At 42.7% G+C, this 22,334-nt stretch overlaps 1 protein-coding gene across 1 annotated transcript in view; it reads left to right on the forward strand.

Annotated features, from left to right (window-relative positions):
• Positions 1 to 22,334, forward strand: part of DIAPH2 (diaphanous related formin 2) — a 490,290-nt gene that overhangs the window by 284,953 nt on the left and 183,003 nt on the right. The window contains exon 18 of the mRNA XM_083160814.1: positions 3,276 to 3,390. Within this exon, the coding sequence (XP_083016940.1) occupies positions 3,276 to 3,390 (115 nt within the window). The remainder of the gene's footprint in view (positions 1 to 3,275; positions 3,391 to 22,334) is intronic.

The following is a 22,334-nucleotide window of genomic DNA, read 5'->3' on the forward strand; positions in this document are numbered from 1 at the left end:
GCTGCCTCGCAACGCATCGGTTTTTTGATCCCTCCCACATTCCAAAAACTGGTACTTATGTATTATCTGGACTCCCATGGTAAATGCACCCCATTTTTTCATACCCCTACTATCCAAATACGCATGGAGTCGATTTTATATAGTGTGGCGAGCGCAGCGAGCCACCGTGCCCGAAGCGTGGCGAGCGCAGCGAGCCCCGCGAGGGGACACGCTCTCATAAGAAAAACGGGAGCCCAGATATTACATAAGTACCCAAAAACTTTATGGTGGTTTAATGGGATTCCGACAAAGAAAAGTTGGACCCTAGAGGGAGTCCACGTGGTAGGAAACATGGATTGCAAGCTCCTCTGAGGCAGGAACTTATTTAGGTATACAATAACAAAGTATTTTTATGGTTATATGGTTCTTTTCCCCATCCAAAAACCGTCAGTGATTTTGAATTGTTGATGGCCATCCCTGGTTCAGGAATAGGCCCCCATCACTATCTGGGACTGGCGTCCCAACAGGACCCCCCTCCGATGGCGGCCCTGATGCTTCTGTACAAGATGGAGTACAGGTGCCAAACAAAAAGGCCTCCAGTAGTTGGGCTATCCCATTACTTTGCATTGAATTCTCAGTGTCATGTGTAAAGTAGCATCTTTTATTTTTCATTCGCAAGTAACTGTTGTATAAGTGGTTGCTTGGTTTCTATCTACCATGTTCCAAAGTCACAGACAGTAGATTCCTGGTGTATTCTCTATAGTGGTGACATTTCTGTTACACCAAGTGTCTGTCTTTATACAGGAATAGTGTTACATACTGCAGTGTGACATATATTGGGATATATTAACGGTACAAGCCATAGCTCATTATAGCAACTGGCGTTTTCTGTTTGCTGCTCCGGACACGTTGACCTTGGCCCAATTCATGGACAGTGAAATATGGGGTTCATAGAAGGAAATTTCGGTCACCAAAATGCAATGACACAGGGCTGGAATCTAAGGTGGGAGTAGAGAAAAGAGCACGTATCCGCACATCTGGGAGTCTATACCTGTTTTGTGCTTGCACGCAGGGTAAATACTGCCTGCTTGCATGCAGCCCAGAGATTATGGTCATCTTACAACAATGCAGTTTGAGGATGCCCCTCCTAAATCTAAATCTCTCTGCACATCAGGTGCCGACTCCTCCGGCCGGGCCCTGTCCTCTCTTCTGGGAGCAGCGCCGCTGTGTTGAAGGGTCTGAGTTCTAGAGCGATCAGACCCTACTGCGCATGCATAATTCTCCTTAAAAATGGCACAGCGGACATTTTCTTCTGACTATTTTAGTATTGCTGCTCCCGTTGTTGTGGAGTCTGAGCCTCAGGTTCCACTGCGCATATCACTGGGAAAAAAAATGGAAAAAAAAATTCCAATTGTTACTGCTGCTGCCTCTGGACTCTGGTGGGTAAGTATAGAAGATATGCCACTGATACTCCACTGTTGCGCATGTTACATCTGCCCCCTGCAGTGCAGCGTGGAGTTATCCAGACTGAAAGGGGTTTGCTCTTCCTTTTTTTTTTTTTTTGCTCCCAAATCAGCCCCATATTCATTAAAGAAAGACCTATTAAATTCAGTACTGGAGAAAGTTAGAATGATTAACGTTAATAGTTAAACATGACCCATTCCGTTGGCATTCATAGATTCCGCTAAATAGTCAGAAATCTCTGCTTTAATAGGTAAATTTATTGCTGGCTTGTCAAGGTTATTCTCTGTTAGAACGGGATTGTAAAGCATATATTATTCCATACATGCAGTAAGCACACACACACAATGTACGCTACTTACATCACTGACAATGGTTCCAAAAGTAACAAATTCCTTTCATGAACATTTCTATGAGATAATGTATTACTGAACATTTCTATAATGTATTACTGAACATTTCTATATTATGGCTTCTCACATGTGACAAACAGACTGTTCCTTATAGTTGCATCCTGAAGACCAGTAAATATCTGAGCATGTTGTGCTTATCGAGATATGCTTATGAAACACCGGTGAGAAGGCATGTGACACACTGCCCAAAGGGCGTATCTAGCACCACATATGGGTGTGTCTATGCTTATATGATTGTTGTTGTGAGATTAACATATATAACACTAGATGACCCATTGGGTTTTTTTTTTCATTTACAAAATTGCTGTAAAATTTAATCGTATGCTGTGCCAAAGGTCCAAGATTGTCATTGGTTAAAAACCTCCACCATAATGTTAGAATGTGTTTACATTGATACTCAATGCCAGCAATGAAATCAGGTGTGTTGTTGTTTGAAACACACTGCTCCTGACTTGATAGCTTGTGTGTGTTGATGAAATCCACATCCACTCCTGAGCTTTAACACCTATGATGCATTTATTTTTTGTGTGTTTGTGTGTGTTGTACTGTTTTGGGGTGTGTGTTGTACTGTGAGTGGTGTGTTATGTGTGTGTTGTGTGTATCTGTCCAATGTGTAAGTGTGTGAGGTGCACTACGTATATATATGTGTGTGCTGTGTATATCTGTGCAATGTTTGTGTGTGTTATTTGTGTTTCTGTATCTGTGCAATGTTTAAGTTTGTGTGTTCTGTGTTCTGTGTTTTTGGGTGTGTGTTGTATTGCATATGTCGGGTTATGTATGTGTGTGTTGTGTGTATTTGTCCAATGTGTAAGTGTGTGAGGTGAGCTACATATATGTGTGTGTGTGTGATGTGTGGTATAAAGCCTCCTCCTTAATGTTAGAATGTGTTTGCATTCCTACTCAATGACAGCAATGAAATCAGGTGTGGTGTTGTTCCTCCGTCATCTGTTTCCCAGATTGTCAATCATTTTCCAGTTTGTCAATCAAGGCATATTGAACTTTGGTGTTTTTTAAATTTCTAAGTGAAATTTCCCAAAAATGGCTTTGCACACCAGCAGGTCAAGAGGTAATTTGTTGCCGAATTTTGCGGCTCTGAGTGCCACGGTGTCTCCGGAATGCGACAGACATGCACACACACTCTTGAACTTATTATATAGATTCTGTTAGACAGTATCACCAAACATTATCTGTATGTACACAATATTATCCGACACAACTCAAATCAATTAAGAAATAATAATGGTTCTGTATATACAGTAGGATCAAAAGATTAATGTCATGCTGCTCCCAATATATAGCTGGAAATCTATAAACTGATTGTATTTTTTCATTATCTGTATGTACTGTATATTGATGCATATTTGGATGATTTACTGTACTGTTTTTTTTTTTTACTAAGTTCTATTTGGGGTTTTTGTTTAGGTTGAACCACAGGAGCTGACGGAGTCCTGTTTCTGGGTCAAGGCCAAAGAAGAAAAGTTTGAACAGCCGGATCTTCTTTCAAGATTGTGCCAGACTTTTGCGACCCACGTGAAAGGTAACGGAAATGGTTATTATTCAGTTACTGTATTACTGATCTTCAGTGGGTTCTTTAATTGATGATAGTTTTTTGTCAGTGAATATAATAATTGGTTGATAGCTTTAGATTACAATACCATTTTGATATGCACCAGATTTTATACATGTTATCCCAAGTGTATATGATTAGGAACAGAGTTTGCATCTACTAATTCCTCTTCCAGAGTACTTTGTAAGACAACGGGTGGTATTCAATCCCAGATGGGATTTTCACCTGTGGAAATAGCGGCAGTTGCCAATTCAATGCTGCCATCTTCAACAGCATTGAAGGCAGTTTCCAACAAAACAGATACGACTTTTTTATAGTTGGATCTGTTTTGTCGGAAAGGGCCGCAGCTTGCAGAATTTTCGGCCATTTCTCGACAATCCATTTTCGCGAAACCTCAGACTTACTGACACTCGACAGTCGGAACATTGAATTCCAACTGTCGAGTTGCAGACGAGAGAAGCTAAAACAACCTGGGATTCCGACTTTCGGGACGTTCCGACAGTCAAAAATCCCCCCGATTGATTAACCCCCCCCCCCCCCCCATATTTCACATGGGATGTTGCCATGGTAACCAATCAGAATCTACAACAGTACTTATCTATTTAGCACCTTCTTGAAGACAATAAATAGTATGGTTGCTATCCCATGTGAAATAGAACCATCTCCCAAAGAGTCATATGTACTAAGTCTTGAAGTGATAAAGTAGAGAATGAAAAATTATCAACCAGCTAGCTCATGAGTAAATTTTCAAACTGTAAAATGGCAGTTAGGAGCTGATATGCTGATACTTTATCTCTCTCCGCTGTATCGCTTTTCAAGGCTCAGTACACCTAACCTGAAAAATAACACGTGGGTAATGTGCTCATGTAAATGTATCCCACCGCTGTCCGTGGTGCTGATTGTCTACTCTGCTTCTCAGTGTTGTACTTGATACATTTTTCTGTACAGCTCTTTGCCTTTTACAGTTTTTAATGCCTTGAAAATAACCATAAACCTATTTCCAGGAACATTTCAGAGATCAATTAATTCTACCTATTAGTAGGACGCTCGCATATGAAGTTCATCGGCACTTTTTATGCAAATTAAATAATCTTGCGAGCGAGGACGTTTTTCCTTTTTGTTAATCCACTGGGTGCCGGCGATTTTTATGTTGGAAAAATGTGCTTGGGTGAATAAAGCCAATTTAAACTCCAACTTTTGGTGTCACGCGCATGCGGAAGAGAAGGTTTTGCAGCGGCGTCTAACAAGATGACCGCTGCCGAGGCCAATTAATACCGTATAGATTGCAAGCTTCACTAATCCAGCACCACTCATTTGGTTCTATCAGTAATTAAGTAACAGAAATCTTCAGAAATAACGACGGCGCGGGCAGCGAATTAATGGGCCGTCCTATAGAACGTGCAGTTGTAGGTCTGAATGTTACATACGGTACAAATAAAGTGTTGTTAATTAGCTGAAATGTTGAATGAATAGACACGGTAAAGAGTTTAACATACAGTCGTAAAGCCTAATAAACTCACTTTGATGAGTCTTTGAATCTGTACATAAACATTTCCTGGCCGCTTTGGCTCGCATCGAATTTGACGGCGCTTGTAGGGAACCGAAGGGCTCGCACTCTAATATACTTGGGAACACTCATTTGGCTATGTAAAAAATGACTGTATGTTGCAGACACAAGTGGGGACAACCTACCTGTAGCCAACCTGGGTAGGCATTTTTAGCAACATCGGAACGAATCCAAGTCAACCCGGATTGCCAATTAACAATGTCAACGAAGGACAGAGCGATCCCTGTTCCAATCCTCTATTAGCATGTATGGTGTCACTAATGATATCGCAGCACATCAAACCTGACATCATTGCATGGGAATCTTGGGAGCGCAATTAATGCCGGTGCACACTTGGCGATATGCCGGGCCGATCCGCCCAACAGGGTGGACTATCGCTAAGTATGTACTCCGCTTTATAATTCTACCTGGGTCGATCATCTGTTGTCAATAATAAGACACTGGGAAATCTGCTTTGGGGATCCCATTAGTATTACAAATGTATAATATGGGGCAGGGCTCTCATCAGAAATTGTGGGGCCCAATACTGATAAAATAGGCAGGGCCTCCTTCTGGTGGAGCCTCATTGGCTGCCTGTCCATAAGCTCCAATTGGCTTCAAAGTGCCGCCAGTTCTTTCTCCATGGCAGTCTTCCCATGCGCCAGCTGCAATGAACGTGCACCCTGGCACCCTCACCGCCTGGGCCCAGGACTGGAGTTCCAGCAGTCCGTCTACCCACTCTGGTGTACCGTAATGATAATTGGGATTCACGCAACATAAATTGATGCATAAAAAAACAAGACCATCCATAATTCACACCATTCCTTAACCATTTATTTACCTCTAATATTGACCAATGTAAATACTATTACACTATTGACCCTCTGTGACATTGATTAGTAGTTGATGATCCTTAGCATTGTGATGTTTTTTCCTTTTGTGTTTTAAGAGTAAGGGAAAGGGTCTACGGTGAGCTTCTAGGAGCCCCCAAGTCTTTGATTATTTTTTTGTGTTCAGCCCCTATAGGATAATGCAGCATTTTTTGCAACCTTTTGCATGCTTGGCGGACCAACAGGATGCTATAACAGTGTTTTTTTTTAAAAAGTGTATGGGGAGAATGCAGGAACGACCAATCTGTATGCGAGCATACTGAAAATCCATATAATCAGTGGTGGCTCCTGAGCTGGGGCTGTAGCACAGTTCAAATTTCAAATAGGGGAGCATCACCAACTGCCAGTGAGTCAGTTTGGAATGGAAGTTGGTGGCAGTTACTGTGCTGCCCTTATTTGATCTTTAAACTGTCCTGCACCCCTCTCTGGAGCCTCCCCTGCATATAATCCATATAAACAGAGTATATTCCATTGCCGCATTGCTCAGAACAGGCAAGTACAACAGTGACACCCGATGTACAATGGCGCATTAAGTGGCCCAATCACATTTTAATCAGCTTAATTCAGCAACAATGGTCATAACAACATTTTCTAATTGATAACGAGATCCTATTCCGGCTTCTTGTTTATCAGTTCCCTGCATCTTTGAGTTTTTGTAATCCTCAATTAAATACGGTCTACTGACCTCACTTTAATTTGACAGGAGCTTTAAAAGCTTATGATGATAAATGATGAGGGCAAATAATTAACAATCAATCACTATTTAAGACGCGGGTTGTTGTCAGCAGTTCTGGGGTTCTGCGAGAGTAGATGCACTCAAGACATGGCTCTGTAATTACTTAGAAGACTATTTTAATATGGGATTTCCAAAGATTTGTCTTTAGAAAAATGACTGAGCGTTATCTGCTGTTCCTGCAGTGCGGTTAGCCTGCTAGCCAGCAACACTATCCCCTTCTACAGAGTGCAGGTGGAAGGAGGATATTCACAGATACATCCATCTCACTTATATTCATTTGATTTATTTTATAAATAAGCAAATGAAATGCCATGAGAAATAAAGGTTTTCGTGAATGCATTATTCAAAAGGACACTGGGAGATCATTCCACTGACGGATAAAAATGTTGCAGTGGCTCTGGCCAACAAAGCCAACAATTTAAGTGGTGTTAGAAACACTGTAAAGTAGTGGAATATTGGTGGCACAAGCGGGTATGGCTACCATTAGACCAGCACTATTATTAGCCACCAATAATAAAGCCGACATTGGCAGCTGACATTTATGAACTGCCCCCGGTGGTGGGTACAGAGACCAGAAACTTATTGGAGTAACATTTTTTAATTTAAAGGCATTAACTTCACCCTATTAGTCACACATGTGGCCTTATTCTGGTTGGTTTGCATAATCAAACTCCTTCTTTAATGGACAAAACCATGTGCACTGCAGGTGGGCAGAGAGAGAGTTAGATTTGGGTGGGGCGCGTTCCAACTGAAATCTAAATTGCAGTGTAAGAATAAAGCAGCCAGTATTTACCCTGCACAGAAACAAAATAACTCACCCAAAGGTAACTCTCTCCGCACATGTTACACCTGCCCCACCTTCAGTGCAGCATGGTTTTGTACATTAAAGAAGATGTTTTCTTTTGCAAACCAACCAGAAAAAACCCCATGAGTCCATATTTACACTTTACCATTGGCAGCCAAGCTACTGCAAAGGCCATGGTTTAATCCCAAACCACTGATAATGATTTATTGCATGTATACAGACAGGGATGCAGAGCATTAATCCAGTGGTTCCCAACCCTGGTCCTCACTTACCCCCAACAGTGCCCGTTTTCAAGGTCTCCACACAGAATCACAAGTTATTTTTTTTTGGTGTTGCGGTTGACCCTTTGACGGGTTGAGCGCCCGCCATTTTTACACCAGAAAGGGCGTAACTGTACCACGCCATTCTGGCCTAACTGTCTAATGTATAAAATGTTATTGATAAGTGACCTGCATTTATCCTGTGTGGTTATGAAGAAATTGTGGGTGAAAAGGTTATTTTAACAACCCCTGCCCAGCCTTTTGATAACTCAACAGGAAAGCAGAGGTTATCTCCTTCCCCTCTACATCTATAAACCTTGTCCTGAATTCCAGGATCTAAGCCATAGAGATCTGGCAATTGTCTTCCAAGGAAAGTAATTTCCTTAGAACTCTAGAACGATACCTTATTAGTGATAAGAATTAGGAGGCACCTCAGGGGGGTGCCCTGTATACAAAAGTGTAAAAGCTTTGGTCGTTGATGGCTAATTGCTCAGCTTCAAAAGGAAAGTAAATTAGCTAGCCCCTGGGTATATCCTCAGGAAACCCCAGGTGACAGTGAAGATTCCTGAGGTGGGGGCTGTGATTGTGTGGGGGTTGCAGATCTTAAAAGTGTGTGGCTCACAATAAATGTTGTTGTTTTACATTATGCTTGGGATGAGATGAGTCTAGCTGGTCTCGCTGACCAATACGAAGCAATCCCACTTCAACCCCGTTTCATGCCTTGTGTGCCTGAATCGGTTTGGTTTTTTTTATTCCCATTTTGTTTATTTGAAACTGTCTTTTACGTGTGACCTTACCTATTAACAATATATCTTGTAACCTATGTTTTCTGTAATATACTATAAGCCTTGTAGTGTTTTCACTTAAATTAAAAGCCATAATTTAGTTTTTGGTTTCTGCTGTTGTCCAGCCCAAGCCTCTGACGAATACGCCAGAGCGCTACCGTGTAATTCATAATTTGGTGTGTCGGCAGAATCAAAGCTGTCGTGGACGAAGTAAAAAAAGTGTACTTTGATTGGTGGCAAGCAGAATCGTGGTGAAATACGCACACGCTTGTAATCATGTCATGTGGCAGGTATTCTCAGATTGGCGTATTTGGGGAATTGCCGCCTAGGATTGTGACAGATAGATGGATGGGTGGATAGACGAATGGGTGGATAGATAGATAAGGGTAGAGTGAAAGATCTAGAGCAGTCCATGTATCCAATGGTATTTTGACACAGGAGAGGTGGGGGGTGGATGTTGGGGAGAACACCCACAACTGCCTTACTTGTTTAGGAGGCGGGTCCTTCCCAGTCCTCGTCTTTATATAATTGCGCATTGTTGTTTATTACAGTTGTTGTCTTGGGAAACGAAGAAAAGTTTGGGATCCAATTGTACACAAGACACCATCCTTACCCTCATCCTGCCCTGTATGCAGATGAGTATCCAGTCCCTGGGTCGACAATGTCTATGTCAACAGTCACTAGGTCCACCACTATTGTCCGACAGTGACTAGGTTGGCACCTAAAAATGGTTGACATACCATTGGTCGACATTGATAAAAGGTTGACACAAGCTTAAGGTTGAGATGGACATGACATAGGTTTTTCATGTTTTTGTTGTTGTTTAGACTGACATGGTTCATACTTTACTATCCAAGTGGGCATAGAGTGAGACAGACACCCAAAAAAAACGTGAAGAACTTTGTGTCAGACTGTAGAAGCCAGCTTGTCTGGCTGAAAACAGCATAAACTCACCTGGCTATTGGCAGGAATCCTTAGCTCACACACTTGATCTGGGCTTGAGGGTTCGGCTTGTCTTGATTGACGGGTTGGCTGATTTGAATGACGGTTCAGGATAGGCTGGTTGAGGTCAGAGGTGGAGATTGATGGGGTGATGTTCTTGGTTCCAGAAGATTCTGCCTCTTGCTTCAGGAAACGTTGCCCTCCCGCCCGCCCCATTTATTAGTCAGAATTAGTTGTTGAGAAGTCGTTTGCATTATTCGTTTAGTTGTTGTCGGCTTATTTTGTGTTGGCGGAAAGAACGGTAATTAAATTAGAGCTGTATTTACACTTAGATGCTGGTTGATGTCGGGATCTGGGCATCACCGACCCAGGTGGGCCCACATCTGGACCTTAACGATCATCTACTTCGGATAGCGGAAATTCTGGCGGACATTTGTAGTTTAGGGCAGGTGGCCCAATTTTTTGATGACTCGGGCAGAGTGGTGAGCTCTGCCTTAGTGCTATTTGCGAGGTCAGGGGCAGAAGGTCAACCCCCTGGCCTTAAGGGCAATTGGCCCCTTTTGAAAAGTCCGCTTCATAATTGAGCCGTTGTCTTGGACGCTGGCAGGTGGCCGGTCCTTGGCAATTAAGGGCAATTGGCCCTTAGATCCGGAGTTTGTTATTTTTATTACTTTGTTATTTTCCAGCAATGTTATTTATTTTGCATGCCGTTCTTTGCCCGCCACCTTAGTTAGAGCAGGGACATAAATTTTAGTTAGATTCAAATAGGCCGCCCCTGCTCAAAATAAATAAGCCGTCCCCTTTAAGCCCATTCAGTTGTACGCGTCTTTATTTCTTAGATAAGTGGGGTGAGTGTGGATGAATGCCTATGTCTGTGTGGAGTTTAAACATTTTGAGACTCTGGTAGAATAGAATTTGTTCCCTGGCGCTGCTGGATTGAGAACCGGGGGCTGTAAACAAACCAAATTCAAACCTTTGACCCCAGTATTGTGAGACAACAATTCTTACCACTGTGCGACAATGTGTTTCCCTTTACATTTACTTTTGACCTAATAATAATAATAATAGTATAGCATACGATGTAAAATGGATTGCATATAAAAAAAAGAAACAAATCTATAAATATTTGTCCCGTGTGATGTTGGTGATATCTGTAGACACAAAGCTGCTTTTTGCCGGAGATCATTCATCGCACTGTGCATATAATGTTCCTTCTCTTGTTTATTGGCATTGTCTAAACCCCAGGACTACAAGGCGAGTCTGTGCACGGATAATATAATAGAGGTCGCACGCTGATAATATGTGGGTCAGATTGGAAGCAGACTACTGCTATTTATCCAGAAAAACTTTTATACCCATCTGTTATGGTTAAAATAAAGAAGCTGCTTTGCATTGAAGCCTTGTCACAGCAATCAGGAGAAAGCCGCGCTCGTCGCAGGATTCCTGTGTTCTTCACCCCCCAGAGCAAAGATGACACTAATTTAGAACTCCCAGCTCTGCCACATCTGACGCGGTTGTCTCATGTGAAAAATGTCAATATCGCCGGCTCCAAACTTCCCCCACGATTTATGTTTTCTGCTGTGCTGATTGCCACATAATGTAAATCAGTAATGATTTAGCGATGCGCCCATTGCAGATTTCCTTGGGAGCCGACAGCCCGTCGTGTTCGGAAGCGCACAATCACTCTTCGTTTCGGTGTTGACATTATTATTTTTGTTTTTGTTTTGTTGTTGCTTTATTACTTTTTATCTAGGGCAAAGCCTGGGCTGTCGGAGTCAACCTTCGACGCTCGAGTTTGTTCTACTTACTGTAGAAAGCTTTTATTCTAGTATCGCTACTTCCGCGTCGGCATACTGTACATATATTTTCTCATGTAACTGTGCAAACTAATAATTTAATGCTCAGGTTTATGCTAAAAAATACATAGTTCGGTTATTTCTATTGATCACAAACGGACAACTAAGGAACTTGGGTGTGATATATTACGTCGACCATGTTTTAGCCGACGAAATCTACACAAGCAAAAGGTCACCACATGAAAAAAATCGACATGAATTTATCATTTGGGGGGGGGGGGGCATTAGTTTCAACACCTACAGTATACCCGTGGATTCCCAATTAGTGTACGGCAACACCTCGCATGGCTTGCTTCACTCAACTTATTTCGGTTATTTGCGCTCGCCATACATTACAGTTCCCAATCGGAGTCCATGTCGATGGTATTAAAAAGTTCAAAGAAATTAAGGAGAGAAAAAAACAACTGTTGTTGACCTTTTCATGTTTGAAGAAAGCCACGTCGACCTATTGACCTAGATATTGACATTCGTATACAAAGGAATTCTAGGTATTTATAGGTTATTGTCTATCATTCTCCTTATTGTGTAGATAGTATGTATACTTTTATATGTGGTCCCCCATCACCACATGCTGTTGACTTGACTTAACTTTTAAAAAATAAACTTTTTACACCTAAGGTATCACAGATTAGTCCTGCAGGCCTCCACAGAAATCACCCAAAATATATTTGTATAGATGAGAGAAGCAAAGCATCTCTCAGAAACCTAACCCTCTCTGTGTGGCGCTGCCGGAACCACACAAGTAGTGCCTTTTGCTTAAAAGTATATGTTTAGCAGTTGTTGATGATTGCGAAAGATGGCCGCCTCACATAGTCTACCCTGGCAGGTAGTTAAATCCAATTACTGAAAAATAATCACGGCGAAGAATGCTGTTGATTACTGAGTATACTGACTATACTCCTAAGCCTCAGGAAAGTGTTAAAATAGGAGAGTGCTACAGCACATTCTTCAACATGGCTCCTCCATGGATGAGGCTTCATTCCCTTGACAAGGTGGCTGCCACTATTAAAACGGCATATGTGCAGAACCACCGGGAAGTCTGCATTCGCTTCTTTGTACTCTCCCCCCTCCCCCACAAACATACCGGCAATGAAAGTGCGCATGCACCTATCCATCAAAGCTCGCCTTCCCAGTCACTCTCACTGGTAGCTGCACAGCGTGCCATTCCCGGAAGCTGTCTGCCACTCTAACCGCTGACCCCATAGTCACGTGCGTGTCTCTGATATTGGTGTGTGACTGTCAGGGGATTACAAATTTACAATGTGTGGTCCGTTATAATTCCTCAGAACAAAAATGTGCAGAGCAAGACCAATTTTTCTTTCCAAAAAATTACAATAAAAAAAAATTTGCCTCCAAGTTAAAGTTCGTCACAGCATTTCAGTTTAGCATTATAATCTAGCGATGTTTTCGTGAATTTTCAAGTGGTGAGTTATAATTACCATTTAAAATGAATTAAGTTGCTCTTTACCCCATTCCCCATTCATTATCTTCTTGGAAGATTTATAGGTGGTTTCACATTTTGACAAATTGATGTTTAAAAAAAAAAAAAAGAAAACATACATATGCATTTGCTATAAGTTAAATTCTCTGTCGGAGGCAATTTTTGTTTACCACAAACTTTCTTATGACGCTAAAAGTTTGCCCTTTTAAAAGTTCAGAGAACAGCTGCCTAAAAAAAGTGTGTTACCCGGAAATATCCCGATCGTAAATCAACGCTCACTGTGATGATGAAAGTTTGGTTTATGCAACCTAAAGTTATCTGTACAATAATGCATCACAGCGGTTGAGGAGAACTTTTTGACATTTAAACAACTTTTTTGCTCCTATTATGTTTCCAAGTCCTACAGTTGACATCTGTTATGCTTCATGCTAATTACTGTTTTGAATATTTAAAGCAATGTAATTTCAGTTGAACTTGATGTCAATTTGTAAAGTTGTTAATGTTTTCTATTACTTTTCCTGCCTCTAGATAATTTACACGAGTAGTAATCTGAAATAGGCTGATTTTATTTGGGGTGCATGATAACTGGATAGCCAGATGTGCAACAACACTTTATTTTCTCACATGTGACAGTCACAGTGGTGATGCTTTTGTTTTTTAAACTAACTATAATAAGCATCTGTTTATAGTGTACTAACCTAGTCACTACAGGGGTGGCTAAACCGGTCCTCCAGATCTACCAATGGTCCACGTCTTCCAAATCACCTAGCTGGTGCACAGCTGTAGTCATTACTAACTGTCACATTCTCCAGATCACCTAGCTGGTGCACAGCTGTAGTCATTGCTAACTGTCACATTCATCAGATCACCTAGCTGGTGCACAGCTGTAGTCATTGCTAACTGTCACATGACCCAGGTCGCCTAGCTGGCGCACAGGTGTAGTCATTACTAACTGTCACATTGTCAAACATGCTGCATTCAGTCCTACTATAGATCCACAGGTTGCTGAAATACATGAACATTTGCTAGATATGGAGGACAGGTTTGGCCACTCCTGCTCTAGAATATAGGGTTGACTCTCGATGGCCAGCAACCATTGATGATAAGTCAAAGATGATTGTTGGTTTTTCGTTGTCTAAAATATATATATTTTTTTACCCCATTGCTGGCAAAGACCTTTGTATTTTCCCAACCCAGTTGACATGAGAATTACCCCACCCACTGCACCCCTCAGTTCCTTCCCTGATTGGCCCACCATGTTAACTAGCAGACATGTCCGTCAATGATTTCATGCCATTGATGTTGACCACCAGTGGCATTATTGTTGGATAACCTTCAGGGAGTCCCTTTCAGATATTGACTCCTTCCCCAGCAGAGTTAGTGGGTCCTTAATGGCCTTTTTCTCTGCCAATTACATAGTCACGTTCCTGCCTCACTGCACTATCACGTGATTTGCCGCATTGCGCATGACATTGGGGGGGGGGGGGGGTTGATCAGGATGTAAATTGAGTGGTCACAGTTTTCCCTACGGTTACTGCTAGGCAGAAGCATAAAAATTAGGCAACATTTGGGCAGGTTCTGGTGATGGACATTTCCATGTGGCTACTGTGATATGATGCAGTCGGAATAAGTAGAGACAGGGGATAGTGAAGAAGTAAAATATACGTTCGTCTTCAGATGGAAAGTATTCAAGAACCAATTAAGCAAACTGATCACCTGCCCACCTGCAAATGCTGAAATTGCACCCACATGTAATAAACCGACAGAGCGTGCAACACAAAGAGGTGTGGTCTCACAAGGAAGGGGTGTGGCCACACAATTGTACCCCCAATTCAAATTACAGCACACAGTATCACAATCTTATCCACATTACAATGCACATAGGGACCGATTCTGGATCACTTGCTGTAATCCAAATTTGGCCCCTGCCCCAATGGTCGGTGTCTGTACTTGTGCATGTGCTATGCTCAACAGGTTACACACCCACCAGGCCATTCGCAGTGGGGAGGAAGGGCCAGGGGCCGACGGCGGCAGGAGAAATCATTTGATGGTCAGCAACCATTGAATGTTTTCTCCTGCAGCGGAGGCATGCGAGGGGGTGTGTTTCCATTACACATCCCCTCGTGTGTTACCAAGGATATTTAGTGGCTGCAGGGGGGGCGGGTGTTTGGAAGGCGGGCAGCTCTGGTTCTCGGTAAGCTGCGATGTTCGTGCCGAGCAAACCAAAATCAGGCCTATAGTGCCTTTTGATTCTTATTGCACCACATAGTAGTGCCCCTTATTCACGTTACAACAAACAGTAGCATCTCTTATACAAATAACACCCACAGTAGTAGTCCTACATCTAATGCCCAGAGAAGTAGCACCCCTTACATATATTGCACATAGTTGTAGTGCCACACATAATGCCTAGTCCAGTAGCACCCCTAATACATAGCACCAACAGTGGTAGTGCTATACATAACAACTACAGTATTAGTGCCCATACTATCCTACAGTAGTAGTGCCTCTTACACACAATTCCCACAGTACTAATGCCACACACAATGTTCACAGTAATAGCACCCTTTATATAAACCCTCAACAGTAGTAGTGCTACACATAATGCCCACAGTAGTAGTGCCTCTTACACACAATTCCCGCAGTAGTAATGCCACACCCAATGCTCACAGCAATAGCACCCTTTATATAAAACCCCAACAAGACTAGTGCTATACATAACGACCAGAGTATTAGTGCCCCTTACACATAATTGCCACAGTAGTAGTGCCACACACAATGCTCACAGTAATAGCACCCTTTTCACATAACACCAACTGTAGCAGTGCTATAAATACCCACAGTATTAGTGCCCCTTACACTTATGATCACAGAAGGGGAGTGAGGGGGAGGCTTAAAAGCCACAGTCGCCACTCCAAGCTGCCCACCCAGCTGCCAAAGGGGAGGAGGGAACTGACACAGGAGCTGCATTCTACACCTGCAGGTGCCCCTGGCAGCCCCGGTCTACTTCATCCTCACAGTTCTAAATTCTGCATTTTACAAAATGTCTTTGCCTTTACTGTATGTTCAATTCCATCAAAAATTGGGGAACAATGAAGCCTTGCATGTAGAAATGAAAAGAAAAAGCTTCATTTTTCACCAGTTGCGAAGAAACATATTTGTTAACTTTCCCATCACCAGAAACTTTATTCTGAAAAGTGCTATATTTTTTTTTCTATCCACAAAACATTGAATGTTGCCTCTTAAGAATGACACCCTGCAGCTGTACGCCGGCATTCGGATAGACTGTCAATTTGTAGGTGCATTAGCTTCCAGCTTCTGTGCCCAACATTTCTCCTATATTCATCTTGTCATTTGCAGCGCACCTCTATTGTGCAGAGAGAAAGAAATCTCAGAATGAAAGAGCACTTTGCGAATTACGACAGGATGTCCATTAATAGTCGACCGTGGACAGACGATGCAGACCCCCACCGGCACTCGAGGGGTTAATCTCCGTTTCCAGCACTTGTCATTCTGTAGACTCCTCAATCATCCGCAAAACTGAAAACTCGCTAGAAGGAATCTTCCAGACTTGTCTTAGCAGATCTCTGAATTAGAGTTACGGGAAAAGCCATATCAATAACAATTACTATTAAATATTAAGGAGACGTTAAAAAACATTATGCAAAGAGGGTCTAAATATGTCTCTGCGGCCACCAGGGCCCAATTCACTCGTACTTGTATCCTATAGTCGTCTGTTAAATAATTTGTCTTTAAGGTTTTCAGAGGCCGCGCTGGATTGGCAAGCTACTGTTTTATGGCATCATTATTAGTCTGCGGCGTCTGTAGTGAAACAAAATACTTATTCGGCCTCCTAAACTGTACATTAGAAAGTGATGCCCCACCCCATGCTCTACACTAATTAGGGGTACAGGTGTTGACACAAAAAAAGTGAAAAACTCATGTCGACCATTTCATGAGTCATGTGGACTTTTTATTTGTGTTGACCTCTTGTCAATATTGACCATGTTCATGTCAATTTTTTGGAGTCGACCGATTGACTGTCGGCCAAGTCACAGTCTATCCTTTGGTGAATATGGCTCGCTCAGCCATTTGGAAATGGTTAAAGCATGCTGTTTTCTTACCTGTTTAATGTACCATAAGATAGTGTCAGGACTGTCTGGGGGCCCCTTTCAAACAGCTCCCACTGCAGTTGGATAAAGAAAATGGGACATGGGGAGGGGGCAGGAGGGGGAAATATCCCTAGGCCTGGCAATATCATAAAAATGGTAAAATAAAATAGTATAAAAAAACTCACTCTATTATTACAAATACAAATTGGACTCATTAGCTACTGTATGTTCTGTTAATTAGACCTAAACAACCCCCTCTTCTGTAAGTTATTGGTTGACATTCAGTAGTCAAATTGATTAGATAGAGGCAAGTGATATATTGTTTAATATTTTATACATGACTATATTTCAACAAAGTTATGTTCAATATGAGCAGATGTGACATTTCACACAATGTGTCAAAAGTGACATTTGGCGTTGCGGACAGGAATTACGTCTGGTTTAGCTGCACAAAGCTTTTGGGCAAGTCAAAAGTAATGGGTGCCCAATCGGAACAATAATTGACGTGCTGAAACAGGCACCCCACCAAAAAAAAAAAAAACTGAATTTCCCTCCTATGATTCCCAGGCTTATTACTTTATATTTTATTTTTGTTTAATGGCCAATGATTGTTTTTTTTATTTACATCTTGTGGGAATCTTTTATCTGCCCAATTGTCTTTTTTATATTTGACATTAAGGAACCTGTGATGTTTTTTTTTTTTTGCTAGAACAGGGCTAGAGGGACCAGCCGATATCTCAATATTTTTTTTCTCAGTATGGTTTTTACTGTGTCTTTTTTAATTATTTTATTATAGTTCTTATTCCATGCACATCTTAATAGTGATTTGATAGCTGAACAATGTCCCGCACACGCTAGTTCCCGCCCCTGTGCATGGCTGAAAATTTGTTTGCAGCCCTGCACACAGGGAGAAATGCGTTCACTGTTGAATGGATTTACTCGGCGCTGCCATGGCCGTGGTGAGAAGGAGGCCGCTGATTTTGTCAGCGGTCCTTCCTTCCAACGGCGGGGCACTCCGAGAAAGCCCTGACTGCACGTCCCCAAATGGCTGCATGCTGCCAATCACACAGCGAGCTGCCTGCGATCACAGACGTTCGGAGCCTGTGATCACACAGAAGGCTCGTGCATGCACACTGTAGACCATGAGCATGCGCTGCCCTCCTATGATTGTCAGGACTGTAAACTCGCAGCCCTGTGATCAGGGATAAATTGGGTCCTAAGTCTAGGGAGGAGATCAAGAACCAATCAACCAGCTCCTAACTGATCTTCTTCAAACACAGTCTTACATGGCAGTTATGAGCTGATTGGCTGGTACTTTATCTCCATTCACTTTATCTCTCGAAAATGCTTAGTAAATAGACCCACGTAATACTGTTATTGTGAGTTTCCGGTTATGGCCCAATAACAGAGTTGGTGATGCTTTATTATATATTTATTTTATTTGTAATTTTTTTGCTCTGTAAGTGCTTTAAGCCATTAATAAACTGCTTGTCATTGAGCACTTTTGTCCCTTTGTTGGAGTTGACAAGTGCTCACTGTACCCTACCATAAGGTTTGCTCCTGAGTGCACTTAATATATGTTAAGTGTCCCGAAATTATTTAATGCAATATTAAAATAGGTCTTATTATAACATGCGCTGTCTGGCTGCAACTCTGTTCTTTTATCTTTGCATCCATTAAATCCTCAGGTCCTTGGGTAAATCATCTCACATTTGTCATCTTAACAGTCGGCTAGTTTTGTGCGCGCTAATGCAGGGTGTAAGTGTTGGTGGTATCAAACTGTGACTCAGTAAATACATTTCATGGCGGAGACACGGTGGTCTGCTCAGAAATCTGTAACAATCAGCTTCTGTTTACCACCGCAGTATGTACTGTACCCATGTATGCTCTGTACTCCACATGTATGTGCATGTAATGTATATACAGTGTTTGCGCATTTACATGATAAAGTTTGTGAACGATAATCGCTGCTTGTATGCAAACTGTGCATTTATTTAGTGTGGGCACTTTCACTTTCATTAATAATGAAGAAGGTTCCCCAAATCTTTACACAAAGCTTGATTTGAGGGGTCTAGAACCACCATGTAGGTGTGTCCTATGGTCCTCATAATTTTCAGATCATTCCATTCCGTAGAATGTCCTCTAGTATTACCCTCATTTCAGGTCCTCTCTTCACCCTCCGCTCATCATCTTGTCCACAACCATTCTCCATATCATCATCTACCCCATCAGTGGCTCCATATCCTCTAACTAAGCAGTGGCCCAACTGGTCCTCAATCCTTCCTAATTGACACATTCTACAGATCCACAGGTAGCCTGGAAAACATGAACTGTTGGTAGATCTCGAGGACCGGTTTGGCCCAGTTTGGCCACCTCAGCTCTAACCCGATGAGTATTTTATAGCATTTAGTCCTCATCAACCACTAAATAAACATATGTCCCCACCCCTCCTCTGGGGATAGCCTGTTTGGCACATCGGGGCCGTGGCTGGTGGGTTGTTGGGGGGATGGGTCTGTACAATTGAATCATCTTGGCCACGCCCCAGGCTATATACTGCCCAGAAAACAGGCATTGTCCTGAAAGATGGGCAAATTTCCTGCATCAACCACTTGCCCCCTAGAACCCCCTTGGATGCTCCTTCACAGATCACAAGTTGGCGGTTCGAGGTGAACCCGATGACGTGGTTCACACTGAGTCGCTTGACCACTCGAACCGCCAACTTGTGATTTGTAAAGGTGCATCCAAGGGGGTTCTAGGGGGCAAGTGGTTGATGCAGGAAATTTGCCCATCTTTCAGGAGGGAAACATTCCCCAGCCATTCCAGGAAGGTAGGCAGCAATTTTTGGAACCTCCCAGTAGTTGCGGGTGGGTAGGCATGCATGCATTAGAAATATTTTCTGCAGTCCCCTTATTGCTCAACAGGGGGGGTTGGGCTGCTACTTGCAGAATTTACCAAGCACTGCAGTGCTTTCTTCCCCATCTTGGCCCAGCTTAGCGAACGCCAGCTCCAGAGCTGATCCGCATGAAGCGCTCACCGCTTTCCACGAGGGTAGTAGATTAATAGGTAGACAAGATGCACTTTCGCTCTATCGCTGTGCGCCTTCTAGGATACTGTATGTAAGAGCTCCAGTTACACCTTTTGATAAGTACCAGCTGCCGTAGCCGGCGGGCGGAGATGCATACGCTGGGAAATGCAATTATTTTAGATCTCTCCATTTTCACCTCCTGAATTACGGAAATATAAATGATCTAAGCAAAACGAAAGAGAAAACAAACGAGAGGAAAATGACATCACCTGACCCCCGAGGTTTTCTTCGTGGTGCGCAGTCAAGGAAAAACCGTGTTTGTGACCTTACAAGACTGAAACGAGCGTTATCTCTTTGTGCTTTCAGAAAATGACCTCGTGAAATGTCAGATGTTGTAGCGTTTAGTTTGAGGAAGGATGGTCTGATACTTAATGATTGCTGCTCGCTGTATTTAAACTCTCCATTGAAGGTCAGGAATTCTATTAGGGCATTTATTGTCAGTAAAATGTTGACAGAAATTAGCTAGGTGCTTGAATCGCAGCTGACAGTGTCAGGATTTTGAAGGCGTCGTTCATGATAAGGCCCATACAGAACCGCTACAGTGTATAACAACTATGAGTGGGGGCGAACTGGTAGAAACATACTTTTCTTACAAAAAAACTGCAATATATATATATATATATATATATATATATATATATATATATATATATATATATATATATATTACGCACACATACACCAACATTTATTTAAAATATCTAATGAAATGTATCTATTACCAGTTTATTATATGGCGCACACATATTCCGCAACACTTTACACAGAATAGTTGAACACTCACATCAGTCCCTGCCCCAGTGGAGCTTACAATCTATATTCCCTACCACATGTACACGCGCGCACAGACAATCTAGGGTTAATTTTGTTGTGAGCCAATTAACCCACCAGTATATTTTTGTATTGGGGGAGGAAACCGGAGTACCCGGAGGAAACCCACGCAAGCACGGAGAGAATATACAAACTCCACACAGTTAGGGCCATGGTGGGGATCGTACTCTTGATCTCAGTGCTGCGAGGCAGTGCAGCTAACCATTACACCACACATGCATTACATGTTGGTGTAGGCAATTTCTTGCCCAATACATCACCCCCACCCAGCATGCTAAGCACAGGGAGGGTGTTGTATTATCATTTCCCCCTTCCTAAAATTATGCCCAGATGCGGCCATTCTTTGTGACCAGGTATTTTTGGGTGCACCCCTGGTTTTTTTTTGTAGGCAATGTAAGGACATCTATTTTTCAAATAGACATTATTATCATTCAATAAGGCTAATTAATAAATTGTGTCCCATTTGCTAGCTGGGATAGTACTGCTGGGCTTATTAGTAATTGAATATTTATTGTATATACTGGCAAATATGAAGGAGAGACGGCAGCAGGTATTCACTACAGCAGCCGAAGGCCCGTTTCTATGGGTGATACATTCTACAGTTTGGCCTAGGAAGTGAACGCCATCTCCGGATGGCATCGATTTGCTGTAGTCCATAGGCTGTATTTTTTATGCTTATTTATTGGCCTTAACTGTGGAGTTTGTTTGTTCTCGTTGTGGTTGTGTTTTGAGTTTCCTCTGGTTTCCTCCCATAGACCCTTATTCTGATTAAGACGGAGGGCTGCGTGTTCGGTCGGGCGGCCGATGTATTGTGTTTGCGCATGTTCAGAGGCGCCGCGCACGTCCGAATACGGTGTGAATTCCGTACAGAAAACGATCGGTCGTAACCATCCGAGCAGGGGGTGGAGTTGGGCGTGAAGGGCTGTTTGGGCTCATTACCATATGCGTATGCCCCGCGTTTCATGGGCTTTCCCTTTAAAACGCTGGGCATACGTATGATAATCTGGCCGTGACGCACGTGTGGGGGGCGGACAGCTGACATAGCCGGATGCCAGCTGCCCGCCCATATCCCTGCTTTCACACAGAGAAATGTCCGAGTGGTCTGGAGCACTCGGTGCTGTCTAAACCGCTCGGTCCATCATTCGATGGTCGGTGACCATCGGAGGATGGGGGAGGTTCCCACAGATGGGCAAGGTGTTCACATGAAACATCCACTCGCAGTCCGTTCGCTCGGCGTCTTACGGCATTCGGACGGTGTGAGCGATCTATACGGTAGGCGGGGCTAAGAACACTCGGTGGCCGTCCGAAAATATCCATCCGTCCGAGTCAACTAGAATAAGGGCCATAATTCAAAACATACTGGTAGGCACAGTGCGGGGCCGGGTGATTCTGAGAAGGCGTGGCCAAATCCAGGAGGCATGAGCACACCCCCTCCATAAGAAAACCAGATCCTAACAGCGTTTGAAAAATCGGCACAGTTTTCTGTACCATTTAGAGCCCACATGTATGGTAAAGTAAAAAAAAAATCATGAAAAACATGTCGACATTTTCACGTGTCGACTGTGGGTCAGTGTAGACTTAGTCCCACATGGGCTATCAACCTGGACATGAACCTCTCATCAGGA

The sequence above is a fragment of the Crinia signifera genome, chromosome 9 (genome assembly GCF_055691185.1).
Source record: "Crinia signifera chromosome 9, ASM5569118v1, whole genome shotgun sequence".
NCBI lineage: Eukaryota > Metazoa > Chordata > Amphibia > Anura > Myobatrachidae > Crinia > Crinia signifera.